Below are 18,892 nucleotides of genomic sequence, written 5' to 3'. Positions count from 1 at the left end.
CCTGTCCCTCTGAGCCCCTCCATCTCACAGAGGCCATGTTCTGTCTTATCCCACCTCAGCTCAGAGGCATTCTTCCCTGACTGTCACAGACACACAGACAGACAAACAGAAAGACAGACAGTGGCCTGTAGCAGCATAGCACATGCACTCGCTTGATGCTCCCTATGGGAAGACCGGGGGTGGGGGGAGCTTGGCACCCCTCATGGTTACCCCTCCCCAGTACTCAGTCCTTCTGGGAGCCTCCTGGCCTGCACAGCCACATATCCGCTGGGGGAAGAACGATCCACAGGGGCCCATGGACTACCCCAGGGTGCTGCACAGGGTAGGGAGGAAAGGGGAGGCTGGGATAAGTCCGGGCCGGAGAGCCGGCTGGGTCTGTGGGCAGGAGGCAGTGAAACACAGCGAGGTCCGAGAGGTGCCTGAGACAGGGGCGCAGCTCGGAGGGTAGCGAGGGGCAGCGCAGGTGGCCCCCTGAGCTCACTCGCCTGTGTACAGACAAAAACCTCAGTCAGCAAGCGGCAGGTTAGTGCGGCACACACACTCACGCACACGCGCACACCACAGGCACACAGACCTGGCTAGGGCCCCCCTGGATATGAAGCTGCCTCTAAAACTGCCACTTTCAGCTCCCCATAGATAGGGGTGAAAGGGCCAGTGGCTAGCCTGGTCTCTGGGGTTCCTCAGGCAGCGATCCTAAGCAACAAGGGGAGAAGTATTCATAGCCGTTAGGAGCACCCCAAAGCCTGTGGGATACTGGAAGGAATCCCAAAGAGAAAGACGCACCAAGACACAGACAGGTTAACACAGAAGCGAGGCAGGCCCAACCCCAGAGAAGGAAGAGGTCTGGAAACAGGACTGAAGAATTCAGAACTCAAAGAGGTGGCAATCACAGCAACAAGAGGAACCAGGGAGAGTGAGGCAGGCGAGGCCTGGCACAGGAACCAGGACCACAGGTCTGGGCTCCAGCAGGACTTTAAGAATGTCATGGGAAGCCCCTAGATCTAGTCTTCGCCAGGCTTGAAGGAAAGGTGCCCAGTGAGGGGCAGGGAAGGACCGTGGCAGAATAAGGGGCTGAGGAGATGTTCCTATTCCCATGACAGCACGTGGAAGGGAAGGTCAAACGGATGGCCAGCCTCTGGAGGAGTGACCCAGCAGCCTCCAAACGGCAACCTAGATAGAGCCTATTACACCTGCTGCCAGAGAACCCTGCCTTATGTCCCCAACTCTGAGGGCCCGGTCCTGTCCACACTTCAGGGCTCCATAATCCTGGCACTCCTGGTGTCCCTCCAACATCCCAAGACGATGATACCCTAAGGGTCCCTTCGAACGGGTCCAGCACTCCCCACGGCCACCCCAACCACAACGGTTTCTGTACAATGACCAGATGTGTGGGGAGAGTAGGGGGTTGGGCACAAGAGCAGGGCAAGTGTGTCAGGGAAGAGGTGGTCAAAAGCTTGGAAGAATGTGTAAATAGGATGGCTGGCTGCAGGGTGCAGGGCTTCAAGCTCCTGCCGGGAGTCACCAGGACGGAACGTGAGGCAGGCAGACTGGGGAGTCAGTCGAGTATGGAATGATTTGCTGTGTGATCTCGGGCGAGTCATTTCCTTTCTCTGGGCTTCAGTTTAGCCAACTACAATATAAGCGGCCGGACCAGGGGACCTCCGTGGCCCTTTCAGGGTGACATCCTATAACTGAGGTCGTAATGTGAGCTGTCAATGGGGTAAAGATGAGGACAGGCAGGGATTTCACGAGTCTGTGGCCTCTCACCTCGGACCTCCAGGCGGGCCTCACACTGCCGAGCGCCATACTCGTTGACTGCCTTGCAGGTGTAGAAGCCAGCATCGCCCCTCTCGGCGGCCAGGATCCGCAACCGGCAGAGCCCACCCTCGGCCTCCTCTGCGAAGCGCCGCTGGTCTGGGCGCACTGGTTGACGATTTCTCAGCCTGTCAAAGAGACAAAGCTAGGACCTGAAGCCCTCATCTGCATTTGCAGCAACAGCAAGCAGGAGGGAGGCTGAAGAGCCGTCGCCTCCCCTCCCCAATGGCTTCCCAAATCTATATGGATGATTTGTATATATAAATCAATATGGTGATCTATATGCACCTCTGGGTCCCAAACCCAGGTTTACCCTGACTTCACCTTTCCACCCTCTTTAAAAACCTTCAGATCCGCTTGGATCTCTTAGATCTCAGAACCTAGTTTTCTTCTAAAAAGTTCTCAAATGACCCTGTATCTTATTCCCACATACTTGTAGCAGAAACATGGCTTCCCACTCCCCCAAAGGGTATGAAGAACTTTCAATCTTAAAAGAATACACACACACACACACACACACACACATACACACTGAGACCACAAAATCAATTAAAAATAAAAAGGACAGAACCCCAAAACAGTGTGGGGATGGGATGATGACATGCTGACTAATGTTCTGGGCACCTGGGATGCACAAGGCATGGCAGCTGAGAATTTAACTCAGACTTGGGCAGCTCGGAAACAAACTGTAAGGACTGGGTCTACCACAGGCCGAGCACAGAATGGCTTGGTTTCAAAATCCACCCTGCAGCAGCTGATGGCGTAGAGACGGTCAGCCTTCCACAGGGCAAGAGGAGTTCTGACTATCCATTCAGAGCGGGTGAACAGTCATTGCTCCAGCACCTCCCCAAGAGAGGAAGCCCTGGGCAGGCAGGACGGTGGTCCTGCTCCAGCTGAGATGGGGGTCCCAAGAGAAGTTCTTGAAAGCTCCGCTCCCTTCTACCCACAGCGGTTTCGGCTTAGCCTGGGAAGCAGGGGAAAGGAGGGTCGAGGTGGCTGCTGCTTACCAGGAGACCACAGGCTTGGGCTCTCCCTGCACTCGGATGCTCATGATGACGTCTTGGCCTTCTCTTACCGATTGGTCCATGAGCGAGACCTGAAGGAAAATCCCAAAGCATCAGGGGTGACAGCGCATAGCACCGGCTGCTGAGAGCTGGGGGACCCGGGACACAGAGGTCACTTCCACACCAGTCTGTGACTCTCTGTGGGAAAAAAGGGTTCATGGGGCGAGGCTCCGTTAAACGCAATGCCTAAGAGTGGCCTCAAGAATAAGGGCTGCACAAAGGGACGGTGTCTACGGGAGGCTGGATACCAGCCTCAGGGGGGCTGACCTTGAAGGTTGGGGGGGCCTTGGAGGAAGAGTCAGAGGAATCCCGATCCTGGCTGGGGCTGAGCTTCATGGTAGGGGTTCGGGGCCAGGTCTCCCCAGGCTCTGGGAACTCCTCTGGGGGGCTCAGGTACTCCTCATCAGAGGTGATGGGACTGCTGAAAGGAGATGTGGACCCGCCTGGAGGAGAGATAGAGGATATCAGGGAAAAAGGACAGAGAGAGCTGGCTGGGTATAACGTAGAGAGGTGGGTGAGGCAGCTCCTGCAGGCCCAGCCTGATTTCACCTCCTGGTGAACCTCTCTGGCTGCTTGACTATGCCCAAGGACTTCCTCTCCCTGAGTCTGATTCCTCCTCTGTCAAGGCCTGCCAACTCTGACCCTGATGATATTCTACAGAGAATAGCCTGGAGCAAAAGGTTTGGCCAGCGGCAGGGCCACTACTTGGCCTTGAGTAGAATCCTGAATTCTACTCAAGCAGTTCATCTATGTTACTAGCTCCAAAGGAGAAAGTAGATATCTCTGGGATCCCACAAGATCAGGACTGGTTTCTTGGGTGAGCTGAGCCTAGCGAAGAAGAGCACACCCCAGAGAAGCCCAATCCTGACCTCTTCCAGGGCCAATGAGGCGGCAGTGTCCAGGCAGCCCTTCCCCCTCTCCCTTCTCGGCTTCCCCAGGGGCACCTGTTGGCGCCGTCTCTACAGCATGAACCCCAAATTTTCAGGAGATGGCAGAATTACAGTCATCCATAGAAAAGAATGGTTCGGCCTAGGAAAAGAGGAGGGGGGCACCTGAGTCTGCCTTGGGGGAGGGGTGTCCCCAGGGCCCTGAAGCTCTCCCCTACAACTGGCTAGGGGCCCAGCCTCGCTGAGCTGGCGCTTATCCGACTGCCAAATACAGACATGAATCTGCCACAGGCCCCCTGGCCCCTCCTCCTGGTTCCCCAACCCCAAGCCCCCAGCAGTACTGCACCCCAACTCACCCTGAGACTTTGCACACGGACCCCCGGCCTGCACCTTCCTTAAGCCTCTGCCCTGGCACCAGGCCCGCCTGTTCCCTGTCCACTGCCCACTGGCCTTAGCTCCCCAGGGAGCAGGCGTTCAGCCTGCCCAGCCCCACTCACTCGCTGACCCAGCTGAGGCCCCGCACTGAGCCGTCCCTGGGGGAGGGGAAGTGAGCCTAGGAGGGGGAAGAAGGAGGTGGGGGTGGCCAGCCAGCAAGAGGCTGGGCAGCAGGCAGGCGCTGGCTGGGAAGGTGGTGCCGGCTGAGACCACAGGGAGCAGCCTCTGGAGCGGTGGAATAGGAACAGGGGAAGGGGCGGAGCCCAGCCCAGCTGAATTTAGCCACTGCTCATTCCAAGCAGCCGGGAGTCTGCCTTTCCTCTCTTTACAGCTTGGGACACTGACAAGAGCTGAGCCCACTAACGGGGCCTGGACTCCAGGTGTGGGGACCCCAGTTCTCAGATGGGGGATAGGGGTAGTGTGGCATTTAATATCCTTGCCTGGATATTGAATGGATATCCTTGCCATAAATATTGACCAATCCACCATAGGAAGCGCCGAAAGCAAATGGCGTTGTGTTACCCCTTGCTTCACCCAAACCAAGACTCCTGTCCTGGGAATGCATGGCTGCCTAGCCTTAACCCTAGAACAGGCCACAACCAACTTTCTCAGACACAGAAAACTAAAGGACTGTCAGGGCTTTGTCGTCCTTTTCCCCTGCTCCCCATCAACTAAGGAAACTTGGTGCTTGGCTGCTGCCTCCCAGGTCCTATACTAGGCAAGTCTGGGAGAGCAGGCTCTTCGGGACACAGGCCTGTATCCAGCCCAACAGTGGGCTCTCCTGGATCCCTATGGCAACTTGCCCTTCACCCATCAGCCCACCAGGGCCCATAACTAGGAAAGTATGGGCCACTCCCCACCAATGGCCAGTCCTCACCAGCATCCAGTAGGTAGGGAAGGGGCTTGAAAAGAGCAATAGAGACAGAGGTGTTGAGCTGTGACCACAAATTCGTCTCCCTGCTTTATCCCCTCACTTCATCCAGGGCCACATTCCCAAGCTATGACCTGTGTTCCCAGTACTGCCAGTGAGGAAGAGGGGTGGGGTCCAAGAGGAGGGCCCACTTTTAGGCTGGCTGTCTCAAGGTTGGGGAGGAGAGAGAAATCAGAATGGCACTTGCAGCTGGAGGCGTGGCCACCAGCTGACACTGGGATCACAGGCACAGCCCTCGTAAGAGGGAGCTCCTTTCCCTCCACAGAGCTTAGATTCCTGGCTCACGGGTCACCTCCAGGCTGGACAGTGCTGAGGCAGCTCCCTAGCCCAGGGAAGGAGGGAGGGGCAAAGATTTAAGACGGCTTGGCAAAGGCCTGCCAATGCCTCAGAGACACCTGGTGGCCATCAGGAGAATATCACCTAGGTGCTATCCAACCAATCAGCAAATTTAGGTCACGTCTATTGGCCAGATTGCTAGCCCGGGTGGATGGTCCCGCTCCAGAGGGGTAGGACAAGTGCACTCTGTGGGGGGGGGAAATGGAATGGTTTCTGCTCTGCCATAACCCCAAAGTTTGTCGCCAAGCTGGAGGATCCCAAGCTCCGTTGGCCTCGTGGGCAAAGGCACCTTTGTAGCCAGTGATCCATCTACAAACCCAGATTTCAATGTGGGAGATACACCAGCCAGGACATAGCCAGCCAGTTCTTGTGCACCTTCCCGTTGAAGGACCACCCCTTCACATTTGACCCAGCTATTTATGTGCTGACTCTAGCCACCCTTTCCACAGTGCTTTCAGGTCAATCCCATTCAATAAAAACCAGAATTAGAGAACCCATGGAGCAGGGACGCCCCAGGCCAGTAAGTAGTGCACCCAGTCGGTCCTAAGCTCTCCGCTGTCTGTAGAGTTTTCACTACAGTTACAGCTTCGATGCTGCCCATTCTAGCACATGAATGGCGTCTCCCAAAGCTCTCTACATCAGGACTGTCAGAGTAATGCTTGAACTACCCACACGGGTACCACTTGGGGCTTATTTTGAAATACAGATTCCCAAACCTCATCCAGCCAGCAGAATTGATTTTCTGAAGTGAGAAGTCAAAAACTGTATCTCTCCCGAACCCCATTTCAAAAGGACTCTAGAGATTCCTAGGTACATGAACATTTTGAGACCTAGGCGAATCCTCACGGGAAGAGGGGAACTCAAAGAGGTGATGCTGCTGAGTCTCACTGGACTTGGCCATTCAGCTTCAGAACAGGGCTGTGAACCCATAAGTGGTTCTACAGCCCTTGTGTTTACAATTACACCTGCCAGCTTCACAATTTGAGCTAGGTCTTTAACTCCAGGCCAGTGATTTAAAACTTTTTTTTTTCCCAGTTGGCTGGGTTTTTTGTTTGTTTGTTTGTTTGTTGAGACAAGGTTTCTCTGTGTAGCTCTGGTTGTGTGGAACTCACTCTGTAGACCAGGCTGGCTTTGGCTTCAGAGATCTGCTTACCTCTGCCTCCTGAGTGCTGGGATTAAAAGTGTGCACCACCACCACCCAACTGGTTTTCAAAGTTCCCTGTGCATTGGAATCCCCTGAAGAGTTCCTTGGGCTATGGCTGGCTGGCCCCCCTCTAATTCTCTATGATTCACGGCCTGGACTTGGGCTGACAGGCTGTTTGGGTCATTTGTTTTGCAGTACTGGGGACTGGACCTGGGGCCTTGCACATGCTCTGCAAGCATTCCACTGAACTAGGCCTCCTTCTTCTGGTTTTGAGACAAGGCGTCTTTATGTTGCTTAGGGTGGCCTTGAACTCACTCAGTATCCCTGGCAGGTTATAATCTCAGCCTCTACGGTAGCTGGGGTTACAGGCCTGGGTCGCCAGAGGTCAACAGTCTGTGCATCCAGTACATTCTCGGGGGCTGCTGATGCCTTTGAGGACTCGGAGGACCACTCCTCTGTGGTCTCTGCCACCATCCCAACCTCCCCTCTCAGAAAGACCCTTATTACTCTGTGTCCCCCAGCTCCCCACAGGCTACTCAGGGTGCTTCCCTGGCTTGAACTCCCCAGATAATGCTTCTCTCATCCATCTCACCTCATCCCCAAGTCTTATAGTCCACACAGCCCTCAATCTGTCCTGCAAGGTCTTTAGGCACGGCTGCAAGGGCTAAGATGGTGGAAAAAAACACAGTCATGTAGTTAGGGGACTTTGGCTTGATAAGGACTGGTCAGATACATTTGGATGGAATAGTGAGCAAGAATGGGGACAAGGTGGCAAGGGAGGAGCCAATAGATGTCTCTTGACTCTGGGAATAGTGGAAGAGGTGGTATGTCAAATAGAGTTTGTTTTACAGAAGTTGGTACAAAGCAAAACAAACAAACTATGAGAGGTAGAAGGTGTAGGCTCGGAGGTCTCCAGAGTAATGGTCTGGGAATGAATGTGGGTGACAAAATAAGAAAGGGGCAACAGGCACTGCGCAGCATGCTTTTAATCCCAGCACTTGGGAGGCAGAGGCAGGTGGATGAATCTCTGTGGGTTTGAGGCCAGCCTGGTCTACAAAGTGAGTTCTATGACAGCCAGGGCTACACAGAAAGATCTGTCTCAAAAAAAGAGAAAGGAAGGAAGGAAGGAAGAAAGGAAGGAAGGAAGGAACGAACGAACGAATGAACGAACGAACGAAATAAAGGGACAACATAAAAAGTGTGAGCACAGGAATCCCTTGTCATGCCCCACCTGAGAGAGACTCTGCCCAATTTGTATAGAAGGCGGAGGCCACTGAAGAACTGGCCTTTGCTCTGAAGGCCAAAGAGAGCCCTATGTGGTTTGTGGGGAAGGAAGAATGGGCTGGGGGTCAGCCAGCACCTCCATATGGCCTGGCCTCCGTTTGTACTGTCTTGGAAGGTTCCACACAGGTGCTTTTTGAAATGGCTGCCATCAGTGAGGAAGCGAGGGGAAGGGAGGGCTGGGCTTGGAGGTGGGGCTTGTCTAGTGTGTGGGCATGACCATTTCCCCAGGATTCCCTGGGGTGAGAAGAAACACGGCTGAGAGTAGTTCAGGTTTAGTTTTAAATGTATGAAACACTGGTAAGATTTTCACATGGTCAGCCTGACCCAGCCAGACCAGTGTTGAATTTTTCACATATGATTATGCTGGATTGCTCTGGGCCAGGGAAGCTGTTTGCAGCCACTCAATTGAGTCTCTGTTCTTGTGACAGGTGGTGGGTGATAGATAAGCTCCATTTTAAGTGACAGCCTTGGGGAGTCAGCCCACAGGTACCCCTGATGCTGACAGGCAGGAATGGGGAGGGAGAGCTGAGGCTGAGTGAGTAGAGCATGGTACCCTGCTTTCTCACATGTCCAGATCCCAGTGAAATGGATAACAGGGATTGTGAGGTATCCAGAGAACTCTTTTATTAGCGGCCACTGTCATTGCTAGGGAGGAACCTGAAACTATGCATACAGTTGCCTAGGACCCAGTCCAGGAAAAGAGGGTAGAGGCTAGTGGCACCATTTCTTTCTTTCCTTTTGTGTTCATGTTGCCCAATAAATACCCTCTTCTCAAACATGTTAGTGGCGATCTTAAACACAAGACTAAGAGAAGCCATGATGAATGTCGTCTCCTGGTCCAAATGTTGGGGTCCAATTCTCTATCCACTCAGAACCTCACTAGTCTTACTGAGCACATAGCTCATCCATTAAGATCCTTACATGACAGACCGAAAGAAGGATGAGGACAAACAGATGCAGACAGAGACAGGGAAAGACAGACAGAGAGACAGACAGACAGACAGACAGACACACACACACACACACACACACACAGAGAGAGAGAGAGAGAGAGAGAGAGAGAGAGAGAGAGAGAGAGAATGAAGCCAGCTAAGTTAAACTGAAGAGGCCGTCTTGGCTGGAAAATGCAAGACCTTGGGTTCCAACACATGAGAAATGCAGACAGTGAGGAGGAATGGACACTTTGAGCCTCTTTCCTCCTGGCCAGCACTAGAGGGCCTCCTGCCAGAGTTCACAGTAGAAAGGACCCAAGATCAGGAAACAGGTCCAGAGCCACACAGGACAGAGATGGAGAGTCAGGAAAAGAGACAGAGACAATCCCTTCCCCTACTTATAGAGGCCTGGGCAATCTCCTCCCTACAATCTCAGGGAACACAGTAGCCCCAAACTCTTCAGAGTAGTAGGAAAGGGGACTGTACAGTGCAGTGGTTAGAGATGTTCAGCCACCAGTTGACCTAGTTTAGCATCCTAACTGAGGTGTGGGGGGAGAAGTAACGGATGAGACTGTTTAACATGCATGACAAGTAAGACGACATTATCTAAAAACCAAAGTTCCTAATTGCACTAGCCACATTTCAAGTGCCGGATGCCGGATGCGCGATTGGTGTACCACAGTGCACAGTACAGACCCAGGACACTTCCCTTGTCGTGCAAAGGCCTGCTGGTCATCACTGCCCTGGAGTACTTTGCTAACACTTCCCAAGTCTCAGCTGCCTCATGAGTGACATGGACACAACAGCCAGACCTCCTTCCCAGAGCTGGGTTAAAGGTGACTATGTGATCAACAGTGGGCCTAGTACATAGGAAGCACTCAGCAAATACCAGCTGGTTATTGTTTATCCAACACACACACTGATTTGTTACTTGGATAAGTAATTTCCATTACTTATCACATTGCTGATAACATTCCCAGGCAGGTTCCCAGCCTTCTGGCCTAGCCCAAGCTTGATGTAATCATATACTTTTTCTCCCCCATCTGTAAGACTGCATGCCTCTGTGTGCGCACACACGCACACATAGCTCCACATATGTATATGAGGATATATATGACACATCTATGTCTCCATCCATGCACACATATGCACACATACAGGATGCAATTAGAACCTGAGGAAAGAGACATGAAAAGACTTGGAAAAAAAAAAAGTACACTGGGCCTGGAGAGATGGCTCAGAGGTTAAGAGCACTGGCTGCTCTTCCAGAGGTCCTGAGTTCAATTCCCAGCAACCCCACGGTGCCTCACAACCATCTATAATGAGATCTGGCGCCCTCTTCTGGATTTCAGGCATACATGCAGAATACTGTACATAATTAGTAAATAAATCTTAGAAAAAAAAATTACACTGTTGGCACTCTGCAAACAGAAGCAACTGTTTGGAGACAGGGCACCTGGCACGGGTAGGTACTCAACAGAGGCCTGTGGTGACAGATGTGGCAGCTATCAGAAGCTCCGACCTCAGTTAGGCACCCACCGCCCACTCCAGAGACTCCCTCCATCTAAACCGTGCTTTAGAGTTATTCAGTGGGGGCAACGAACTCACGGTCCGGGCGAGGCTGCCTTCACAGTAGCCCCTGCTCCCCCAGGCCAACAGCTGTATTCTATAGGTGCCGGGGTCCTGGTTACCGTAGTTCCAAGAACTGACATCTGTGGGGTTTCAAAAGCAGGCCCTGATGGGGTGGGTACCCCTGGAGCTCACTGGGCATCCAACCTTGTTCCTGGGGCACTGAGTGTAAGGGTGGGAAGTCGGGAAGAAAGAGCAGTGGCTCAGTGCAGGTCTCTGCAGTGGGGACGGTGCCAGACAGCCCCATCATCCGTACTCACACACACCGGGCCTGGGACCCCCTCATTGCCAAATGTCTTTGCCGCCCCTGGTTCTGCCTGCTCCAGCTCCTCTACTTGGCTCTATGGCCTCCATCCAACCACTCTAGACCAAACAGTGCCTTGTAGGGTAAGAAAGTCAGCTTGCTCCGCAAGCAGTGCTGAGTCTGGACCTGCCCGCCAGCATCTTGGGCCCCGGAGCCAGTCTGACTTATGGGGGGGACTGCTCCAATGCTTGGTAGAACCTAATGACATAATGAAAGTTCTCTGGCTCCCCAGGATGAAGCAGGCACAGAGAGGTCGTGACAAGCTGAGGACCCGGGGGGGGGGGAGGAGCAGGAGTGGAGTCCCCAAGGCACAGTCAGTGTGAAGAAAACAAAAAAGGGCAGAGAAGGACAAGGCACTTTCTAGATCCTCATGGAAAGCTGAGCTCATGTACACGACATCAACCTCGAACGCTAACAACTAACATTTGTCTACAGCTTTACAGTCCGTAAAGCTTGTTCGCACGCTCGCTTCCAATCCGTGAGGATGGTATAATTATCCCCGGTTTACAAATGAGGGAAGCTGAAGCTCAGGGAGCTTCAACGTGGCAAACACAGAACTCCCAGTCAAGTGCTGACAGCTGCCATGCCCCAAACTGCTTTCCCAACCTTAAAAGGCTCCCAGGTGGCCACCAGCCAGTACTGGGGCACCTCACATCCTGTCCCTTGCCAACTCTCAGTCCAAGCCAAGTATTGACTAGAGTTCTGGAGCCAGGCAGGCCTGGGGCCCTGAGGAGAGCTGGGAGCTGAGTCAGAGGCCAGATCCCAGAGGTGATGGAAGGGTGAAAGCACGAAGTGGAGGGGTGGGCATGATTCAGCATAGTGGGAGGGTGAGGAGAGGAGAAAGCTGAAACACAGCCCCAGGGAAGGATGTGGGGTGAAGGGAAGAGACCACAAGCAGACATGCCACCAAAGAAGCTAAACAGCCCAAAGGCCAATACCAGCGCCCACCAAGAACTCCCAAATGGGAGTGCTGAGGCTCTGAAATGGTGCACACAGGGAGTCCCAAGTATGTCTCTGCAGCCCTGAAGGGAAGAAAGGCACAAGACAGGTATGCCAACTCCAGGCCTCCTCCAGGGCCCTGGAGTCTTAGTGCAACTGTCTGAGCTCTGGCCTCCCAGCCAGTCTAGACACCCACTGATAACATCCACCTTTGTGGGTTTCGCCAGTACCTTTTCCTGATATAATACCCACCCTACCCCCTCCTACCATCCATGATCAGTAACACATTGTTAGACCCAGCCACCTAAACGAGTAGAACTGCCATGCACATAGATACTGGCCCAGCCCTGCCTGAACCAGAAAGATTGCCAAGCGGGAACCCAAAGGAAGCATTCTGACACCAAGCGAGGGTCTTCGTAAGAATAGACAGGGATGCCCCAGCATGGCCGTGTCTGAGTGGTACTCTCAGCTGCAGCTCTGTAGGACCTGAGATCTAACAGAAACAGAAACAGCACTTGGACTCTTATTCCTTCCTTCCTTCCTTCCTTCCTTCCTTCCTTCCTTCCTTCCTTCCTTCCCCCCTCTCTCTTTCTTTCTTTTTCTTTCTTTCTTTCCCTTGTACTGAGAAGAAATAGCCTCAGAATCTCCTGGTGCCTCTTAAATCTAACTAAGGTCTAACTAAGACATTCTTTTTCTCAAAGACTCGAAGACATTTGGCCTTTCCACAAGACTCCATTCAGAGAATTACCTTGGGTTTTGTTTTTGTTTTTCCCAAGACAGGGTTTCTTGTGTAGCCTTGGTCTCACTTTGTAGCCCAGGCTGGCCTCAAGCTCACAGAGATGGCCTGCCTCTGCCTGCCTGAGGGCTGAGAATTACTTTGGAAAGATAACATTTAGAGCAGCTGTTCTCAACCTGTGGAGTCTCAATCCCTTTATGGTCAAATGATTCTTTCACAGGGGTCTCCCAAGACCATCAGAAAACATAGATATTTACAGTACAATTCATAACTATAGCAAATTAAAGTTATAAAGTAGCAAAGAAGCCTGGTAGTGAGGCCTGTAATCCCAGCACTCACTGAGGCAGAGGCAGGTGGATCTCTCAGGAAGGCTGAGAACTAGAGGATGTTCAAAGATGAATTTCACCAACTTCACGGAGAATAGGACTGCCTCCTACAGAGAGTTGGACCCAGCACATGGAAAGATTGTGCACACTGGGCAGCCAAGTGCTTGGGCCCAAGTGGGAAGACTGTGACCCCAGGCCTCATGTTCACAAGAAGAGTCCGCAGCTCACCCCAACCCAGACCCAGTCCCGAAGGCTCCCTACCAGGTCTCACGGCTAGCGAGGAAGCACAGCTGGCCTGGCCTAGTTCATTGGTGGCAGTGGCTGTGTAGCTCCCGGCGTCGGCAGCCCGGGCCTCCCTGAGCAGCAGCGTGTACCGCTCGCCCTCAGCCCGGATGAGAAGGCGACCCTCGCTGTGCAGCGTCGACCCGTCCTTCTTCCAGGACACTGTGGGGAAGGAGGAAGAACCAGCTCGCCACGGACACAAAAGATTTGCTGGGGAATCTCATCCTTCCTCATCACCTTACCACCCCACAGGAGCTCGGCTTATTGTTTTCCCATGCCAATACTTTTTTTTTTTTTTAATTTAAAAAAGAGTAGCCCAGGCTCACTGTGTAGCTGGGATTACAGAAGCTCCACCACATTGTGCAGTGCTGTCAGTCAAACTCAGACTCAGTCTGTGTGTGTGCTAGGAAAACACCCCACCAACTAGGCACATCTTTGGCCTTCTTCCCTCTGGGGAATCCTGAGGCATCTCCCCTCACTCCCAGGCTGCCTTACCCCTGAACTGGAGAGCTAGGGGACAATCTTCCAGAGCCAGGGAAGCCCCATGGACGAACAATTTTCCTCTTCCCCGTCCTGCCCTAAGAGGATTCCAGGCAACCTCTCCTGCCCCTATACCACAAGCACCCCACCCCAGCCTGCCAGCTCCCCAGCCCTCCCCACGGCTCACCTTGGGGCAGGGGGTTGGCGGTGATGATACACTTGAGTAGCACGTCAGCTCCTGGTGCCACCACCATGTTTTGCAGGGGTATCTCAAACACGGGCGCCTCCAGGGGCTCTTCCCCAGCGGATACATAGGAATCGTCTGAGGACTCTGCCAGGCACAGGAGCAGAGGTGGAGAGGGTAAGGGGACACATGAGCCTTGTGAGCGCATTTGGGGAACATTTGTGGGGAAAGGGGTTGTTGGCAGTACAAAGTCTGAGAAAACCGAAACCCAGTGTGAGGTGTCCCTGGCAGGCAGAGTCTAAGGGAGGCAAAGGCCTCTCTCTTGACTGTCCTGAGACAAAGAAAAAGGGAAGCCAGAGAAAAGGTTCCTAATCAATCACTGCAGGATGGTAGAGACCACACCTCACTCCCAAGTACTGCTGGCTTCTAGGGGCAGTGAGGGTGTCTTCACATGACTTGGTTGTGCTGTATGTCCTAGCAGATCTTAGGAAAGCACTCTCCGTGCCACAAGACCATTTAAGCACCAACGGACAAAGAACAAGCTACCAGCCACCTAAGACCTAAGGAGCAATGCTACGTTCCCAGGGAAATGTGGGACAGCGTGGTTGAACATGGAAGGCCACCAAACTCCAAAGAGACAGTGGCCGAGAGATAAGGTCTATGAAAATCAGCTTTGACTCTGTCCCTTCAGCAAACAGCAACACTATACGTAGCTGCATACCGAGCACAGAGTACCAGTCATACAATAGGAAATGTGATATGGTGCCTTCGTACAGGATACTATCCACACACAGAGAGAGAAATCACAAGTGTTGTGGTTCTCACTAGAGATCGTCTGAATGTATGCTGGAGGTTGAACTCAGGGCCTCTTGCATACCGGAGAAATGCCTTTCCACTGAGCCATACCTCCAACTCCTTCCTTGGTATTTTCAACCTCTTACATTCTATCAGCTAGATAACAGAGAGCATAGACAGCTGAAAAGGGCAGTGGGGATCCCAGGTTGGTTGTCTTTTGAACTTTGTCTACTTCAGCAAATGAGATCATCTCTCTCAGTCTCAGCCCCATTATGGGCAAGATGGAGGGCTAACACTGAGTGCTTTGGACAGCTGGCATCCAGACAGAAATGAGGCAACATCTCTTCAGGCCCTACTGGACACAACTTCCGGGTACACACTGTGGTGGGAACACAGTAACCATGGTAAGCAGGATGGATACGAGCCTACACACATCTAAAGATCCTATGGTGCCAATAGGTAGGTGGAAAATTTTGATAAGAGAAAATTACAAAATGGTTAAGCACAATAACACCGGTACAGCAGGACCTGGGACACACCAAGGAAAGCAAAGGCTGCTTTCCTCTCCAGGAGCAGGCCCTGAGTTGCTGTTAGAGATGTTCAGGGTTAGGGGCAGTGGCATTCCGTTGGTGATGCTGTTCATCATCCATAGAAATCAGTGATGCAGGATGCAAGGATGAAACAGAGGTGGCTAGAAGGTGAGTGTGGCCACAAAGAGGAAAGGGAATTGTGCTGGAATTGGGGGACAAAGGGGCTCGACAGAGCAGAGGGTTAGGGAAGCATTCTGTTCTTTCAGAAGTTTTAGACTCTCTTTCCACAAAGAGATGGAGCCGTGAGAACCCTTAGGTTCCGGCCAGCGTCTCCTCTAGCTGTTGGTCCTTGACCCCACTGCCTAGCAGTCCACTGGACCTTAGAGGACATACAGCAGTCACCGTGCTTTGCTTGCATCTCTGCTCCACTGCGCACACTCACATTCCACCTCATCAGCAGCAGATTGTAACATGGGACCTGTACTCCAACCCCTGTGCGTGCCAGAAGCCGCAAAACCTATTTCCGCCAAGCAGTCTTGTTGTCCCCTGAACCCGTACAGAGGGACCTTCTCAGCCCTCTCCGCGCTCTTACCGAGCTCAGGGGAAGTAGGCCGAGCACGGCGAGCTTTGCCTTGGCGGGTCCCTCTGCGGTCCCAGGCTCCCCAGGGACCATCCTCCTCAGGTCCTCTGCGAAGCCTCTTCTCAGCCTCAGGCCCCGCTCTGTTCTTCTCCAAGGTCTGGGGCAGAGCCGAGTCCTCCACGACCGGAGTGGCCCAGGGCAGAAAGCGCACTGTTTGGGCTGGGGGTTCCCGCTTCCGGCCAGAGGGGGCTCTTGTCCTGCTCTCTGGGGCATCAGCAGAGGCGGGAGGCACAGGGCTTCTGCACTCCTGGATGGCTCTGCTCCGGGTTAGTGGGAACTGGTCCCTGCGCTTAATCTCCTGCTGCGGGCCTTCCCCTGGTTCTGTCCTGCCCACCGGTCCTCGGCTGCGGGGCCTCCCAGGCTCGTCTCCCGATTTGCCCGCGCCGCTGGGAGGAGACGGCTGGGTGGCAGCCGGGCTCACCGCCCGTGAGGTCTTGGGTGTGGAGGGCTGGGAGAAGAGTGGGGGCTCGCCGGGCTCTCGAGGGCATGGGGCGCGCTGCAGAGTGGCGCGCAGGGACTCGTGCGAACGCACCAGCTCCTCCCGCGACGCAGATCGGCGGATCCGGCCCAGCTCCTGGGCAAAGCGGAGCTCAAGGTCCGAGGCTGCGCTGCACTGTCGCGTACGCTCATCCAGCGAGGCCGCCTTTTGCTGGAACAGGCGACGCCGCTCTGCCACGCTGCCCCGGGGTGACCGCAGCTCCTCCTGCGAGGCCCCGGGCGTACCCCACGCCGCGCCGCCCTCGGACTTGGGCTGGTCCAGCGAGCGGGCTTTGCGCAGGGGCACCCAGGGCCGCAGGGGCGCTGGCGGCGAGTCGCTGCGCTCCAGGCTGCGTCGCCGCTCCTCGAAGAACTGCAGCTTATCCAGGATGCGGGAGCCCGCACGCACCAGCCGGGGCGAGCGGCCCAGCGCGGACAGGCGGCCAGAGGCCTCGCTCAGTGGCGTCTGGGGCCGGGACTCCACCGTGCCCGCCAGCGACGGCCCCGAGGACTTAGGCTTCTTCCCTCTCTTCTCTTCGGCGACGGTGTCCTCAGGCAGCGAGGGCTCCTGAGTTCGCCGATGGGGCGAAGTGGGAGTAGCTGGGGGTTGGGCGCTAGGTCCTGGCAGAGCCCTTTTGCCCACCCGAGGAGATGGTGGGGGGAGCAGCGCGGACTTGGAGGGAGGCGGAAGGGCAGGGCGTGGACGAAGGGCATCACTGGCTGGTTGAGGCTGAAGGTCAGGCTCCTCTCTGCGCAAACCACTCTGAGGAATGCTGCTGCAGAACCAAGGCCGAGAGGGGTGGAGGATTCAGGGGGCCTTCCTTTCTAGACCCCTAGCTTATGAGAGGGATTGAGCAGTGGGGCATGCTGGGCAGGCTCGGGGTGACACGGGCCAGATTTTCCTGCCCCACCCCCACCCCCACGAGGGCAGAGCCAGAGCAGGTGCTGGGGAGAGGCCAGTGGCTCACGCACCAGAAGACTGGGCTATTGGCTGGGTCCAAATACAGACTTAGCCCCAGGGCATCTGGCCGGGCCCCCTCCCCCCAGCCCTGGAAGCTGGATCACAGCAAGAACTGAGCATGAGGGAGAGAAAAGACTGAAGCTGAGGACCCAGAGATGAGATGGTGAGGGGAAACACAAGGGCTAGACTGGGAGGGCCTCCTCTCAGGAATGTGCCTCCTACTCATTTCTGCCCCAAGCTGGTCCCCACAACAGCCCTGCCCAATCTGGGCAGGGTACTTGTTCTTCACAGGCAGCAACTGCCTCCTTCCGAGGAATAGCCTTTAGGGAGCAGTCCTTTCTCCATGGTGACCTAGCTAGTGTGCTGGTCTGAGCCATTTCCTAACACCAGCACCCACAGGTTGTAGCTGGACAGTGCTTTTGGCACTGGGGGTCCCTGAAAATGGGATACCCAAACTCCCGTACCTCTGATCGATTTACAGGCCTCTGTCTAACCCTCATGGTGGGGGGGGGAGTCGTTGGAAACCGTTCTAAGGATCACAGAAGTCCTCCCTCAAGGGGTGCACCCGGAATTAGCCCTGCTCAGAAATAACTACCAAGGGGACTGAACAAAGAGTGTAGGAGACGAGGAGTGAAGAAGCCTGTCAGTATAAAATACCTTATTATCAAACAGTTTTGAAACCCAGGAGCTAGGCCTCAGTTTCCCCCAATCGGCATGGGAAAGGGCACATTATGCATGAAGAGTGGCAAGAAAAGGCATCTGAGAGCTGTTATCATACCTAACATATTAGAGAGAGCTGAAAACCCGCAAGCAAGACCCCCCTGAACACTTAGCGTGTGCCGAGCGCGAAGGAAGGCTTCACTTGCACTGAGTTATTTAGATCCTTACAGAGGTCCCTCAGCCGAGGAACTGATATTGTCTCTGGTTACAGATAAATAAACTGACGTTGGTTCAAGGAGGGCCAGAGCCCTCCCAAGGTGACAGCTAGGACATGGTGCTAGGGATGAAACAGCCTGATGCCTAAGCCTTTGCTCCCTTCCGACTGTCTGGGCTTCTGGGAGCACAGAAAGGAAAGGAAATAACTTAGCACCGTCAAGGAGCATAAGTTCTAAGGGTGCTTCAATGTAAGGATATTTTAGACTACCTGAGTCACCACCCACGCTGTAGACCCACTCCTGCCGGGAAGAGGGGGAAGGGGGAAGGGCGGAAAGCCTCAGTCAGATGCCAGCAAGGAGGCAGTCTTCAGTGGGGGAGGGGGGCAACCGAGTCCTTAAGGAATGGTCTCTGGGAACTGGGTGAGGCCTGGAGAGAAATTGGGGACAGCAGAGAAGACCTCTTGCTGGCAGTTTGCAGCTCCAGGCCAGACTCTGTACCATAGATATCACTAAGGAAATGGGTTCCTCTGAAGTTGCCATAGCAACTCCAGGCTCAGGCTGGGGCCTGGGAAAGAAAGGCAGGGAAAGAGTGCCTGATAACGCCAATAAGATAAGCCAAAGGAGCTCCACGGCCCCTGCCCTGGATCTAGGCCTCTCCCCTGCCCATCACTAGCCACTCTAACTACCCTCTTAGACAACCCAACAGGGCCCCTTGCTTATCCTCTGTCCACCCGACACCCACGCCCATCACAAATCAAGCCCCTCTTCAGTTCCCCAAATACCCACCATTGCTAAATCTATCGCCAGCCACTCCCCTCTTCTGCCATAGCACCCCCTCCTGTTTCTGCCTTCCCCTAAACCTCCAAAAAAATGGCTTCAATACCTCACTCCAACACCTCCACTTGT

General features: G+C 54.1%; 1 protein-coding gene across 10 annotated transcripts in view; it reads right to left on the bottom strand.

The window, feature by feature from the left end:
• LOC110539384 (striated muscle enriched protein kinase) overlaps window positions 1-18,892 on the bottom strand; it is a 49,671-nt gene that overhangs the window by 26,758 nt on the left and 4,021 nt on the right. For 5 of the 10 annotated variants that reach the window (XM_060368666.1, XM_060368665.1, XM_021626242.2 and 2 more), the window contains 6 exons: window positions 15,626-16,926; window positions 13,712-13,855; window positions 13,024-13,206; window positions 3,147-3,322; window positions 2,823-2,911; window positions 1,768-1,943 (listed from right to left, as the gene is read on the bottom strand). In XM_060368666.1, coding sequence (XP_060224649.1) covers window positions 1,768-1,943; window positions 2,823-2,911; window positions 3,147-3,322; window positions 13,024-13,206; window positions 13,712-13,778 — 691 coding nt within the window. In that variant the 5' untranslated portion in view covers window positions 13,779-13,855; window positions 15,626-16,926. Of the gene's footprint in view, window positions 1-414; window positions 486-1,767; window positions 1,944-2,822; window positions 2,912-3,146; window positions 3,323-4,122; window positions 4,288-13,023; window positions 13,207-13,711; window positions 13,856-15,625; window positions 16,927-18,892 lie in introns of those variants that run through there. The other 5 variants (XM_060368662.1, XM_060368664.1, XM_021626248.2 and 2 more) reach the window with 4 other exon arrangements.

The sequence above is a fragment of the Meriones unguiculatus genome, chromosome 15, assembly GCF_030254825.1.
Source record: "Meriones unguiculatus strain TT.TT164.6M chromosome 15, Bangor_MerUng_6.1, whole genome shotgun sequence".
Classification (NCBI taxonomy): domain Eukaryota; kingdom Metazoa; phylum Chordata; class Mammalia; order Rodentia; family Muridae; genus Meriones; species Meriones unguiculatus.
The sequence above is the reverse complement of the archived record's forward strand: the minus strand, read 5'-3'. Positions and strand labels throughout refer to the sequence as shown.